The sequence below is a fragment of the Pleurodeles waltl genome, chromosome 7 (assembly GCF_031143425.1).
Source record: "Pleurodeles waltl isolate 20211129_DDA chromosome 7, aPleWal1.hap1.20221129, whole genome shotgun sequence".
Lineage (NCBI taxonomy): Eukaryota > Metazoa > Chordata > Amphibia > Caudata > Salamandridae > Pleurodeles > Pleurodeles waltl.
The window spans coordinates 39,173,472-39,176,019 of record NC_090446.1 but is presented as its reverse complement, the minus strand read 5'-3'; the positions used below and the strand labels follow the sequence as shown (position 1 = coordinate 39,176,019).

Here is a 2,548-nt window from a genome sequence, read left to right as displayed (position 1 = left end):
CTTGTTGTTTCCAGTCCAAATGTTCCTATGGGAAAGACTCACGTTTTGGACTTTTATGTTCTTTCCTGTGTGTTCTGTTGTACAGAGCACATAGTTCACTGGGAGTTTACATTGCTACTCAGGCACAGCTACGAAAGATGATCCATGAATGTTCCAAGGAAAATATGGATTACTATTGCAGGGCCGTTGAGAATGTGTGAGAGCTGCTAAATCACAACTCAAAACAAGAATGTGACCTTCTCATATTCTGCCTGTCAGATTCCATAAACATGCTTTTGGATTTATAGTACTTTCAGTTGTTATATTTAGCATTTCCAGAGCCATGGATCTGAGGTTGAAAATGCTTTATGCAATTTTTTTTTATTTTTTTTATTTCTTTTCAGATTGTTCATATTCAAGATTTGCTGTTGTTTAGGATAAATGAAGAGAGAAAATTTGAGCACAGCGGAAGATTTCCTGATAATAGGATTTTCAGACCTTCCACTCTTGCAACTTCCAATTTATATTGCATTTTTACTGATTTATTTGATAAGTGTTGTGGGGAACCTTCTTATCTTGGTGACAATTCACTTTAGTTCAAACCTTCACACACCGATGTATTTTTTCCTTATGCAGTTATCCTTCATTGATATTGTTTATATGTCAAATATTTTTCCACATATGCTTGTCCACTTCTTTATGGAGGGAACACATATTTCGTTCTCTGGGTGTCTGCTGCAGATGTACTTTTTTTTGGCCATGATTTCTCTCGAGTCCCTACTTCTCACAGTTATGGCATATGATCGATACGTGGCCATTTGTAATCCCTTACAATACTTAAACATCATAAATAGGGAGATGTGTGTGTTCTTGGCTGCTGGAACCTGGGTACTTGGTTTCATAAATGCAATACCATACACTGCACAAGTATCCACACTCTCCTTCTGTGCAAGTCACACAATCAACCACTTCTTCTGTGACATAACTGCTCTGATGAAGATTTCATGTACAAGCACTCAAGGCATTGAGATACTAACATACATCAATGGTGTGTTAGCATCACTTATGTCATGTATTCCTATTGTAATATCTTATATCAATATTGCATTGGCTATTATGAGAATAAAATCTAAAGGAGGGAGGAACAAGGCTGTGTCCACGTGTGCTTCCCACCTCACTATGGTTATTTTATTATACACATCTTTCTGTGCTATGTATATGCGACCAACATCATTTTATTCTTTGAAACAGAACAAGATATTGTCTTTGTCATATATTGCTGTGACTCCACTGTGTAACCCATTCATATATGGTCTTAGAAACACAGAGTTAAAAAATGCCTTGTTGAAGATAATCTTGCAGCAAAAATAATGATGGATGAAATCAGCTAACACTTTTATTGGTGTCTAAATCATATCTAAATTTGATTTAAAATTATTTATGGGCATTACTTTTGATATACTTTAGAATAAAATATACACCCAGCTTTATTTATCTGATCTATGTGCACTGTCTGTCATGACATATATCCTTGTTTGCTACGCCGGTTCTTAGGTATTAATGACTTTTGAGCAGATAGGAATTGCACTAAAATCAATCTCTGATATTACCCAGACTCAGTATCTGATATCTTTGAACTTGCTGTGAGGAAATGGAGACATCAGACGGGAGAGTAATTTTCACTTGCAGACAAACTGTCACTAATTGCTTTCCCCTTGCCAGTCTCTTCTGCCCTTCTTCTGTAGATAGAAATCATTCTACAGTTGTTGCTGTAGAACTACACATTTGTAAAGGCTTGGATAAAAGTGCATCTCTACATGGTAAATCTGCATGGGGACTATATTATTCCAGTTTATAAATCTGTTCTCCTATACCCCCTGTAAACTTAATAATGTTTAATGCCCATTTACACTCTGTATGAGAATGTATTTCTATTCTTGAGGGGACTTAAAGCCCTTTTATACTTAGATGGTTGGGCCACCCTCCACCAGGTCGATAGAGTATTTTATTTAAAGCAAAACATAATGAACTAGTGGGCAAAGATGTAGAATACAGTTGCTTTTGGTTCCAAATTTCAACAATGTATTTATGTATTATGAATCCTTTCTTATATACAAAAAATCAATCAGAAAAATGATGAGAATTGTAGAAAAAACGAATGTCATCATTTCAGCATACTAATCAAAACACAGTTCTCTAATGTTATTATATGCATTCCTCATATATAACTTCAATGTAAGTAGGTTGATAAGAAAATCAACTAATTGATGAAATTACAAAGAAGTAAATATCACCATCTCAATGCAATATTCGTATTGTATTTCATGAACTTAAATATGCAGTCATTTTTCTTATTTAACTTCAAAATGGGTTCGATCAACACATATTTTATGACATATGTCACTTTGTAAATGCTGTAACGGTGCAAAAAGATCAAAGAAAGAAAAGAAGACAAGTAGGCATGCTAAATGCATCTTTTGGATGATTACCTACATGAAGCAAAATTATTCAAAATTGAGAGGATCGAAAAATATTTTTTCATTCTATTAACACTCCTCGACCACTATCT

The 2,548-nt window shown here is 34.5% G+C and overlaps 1 protein-coding gene across 1 annotated transcript; it reads left to right on the top strand.

Annotated features, from left to right (window-relative positions):
* The first annotated feature begins 420 nt into the window (after positions 1-420).
* Positions 421-1,350, top strand: LOC138246780 (olfactory receptor 1G1-like). Its single transcript, XM_069201541.1, has one exon. It carries the CDS (start codon positions 421-423, stop codon positions 1,348-1,350), a length of 930 nt encoding a protein of 309 aa, XP_069057642.1.
* The last annotated feature ends 1,198 nt before the right edge of the window (positions 1,351-2,548 follow it).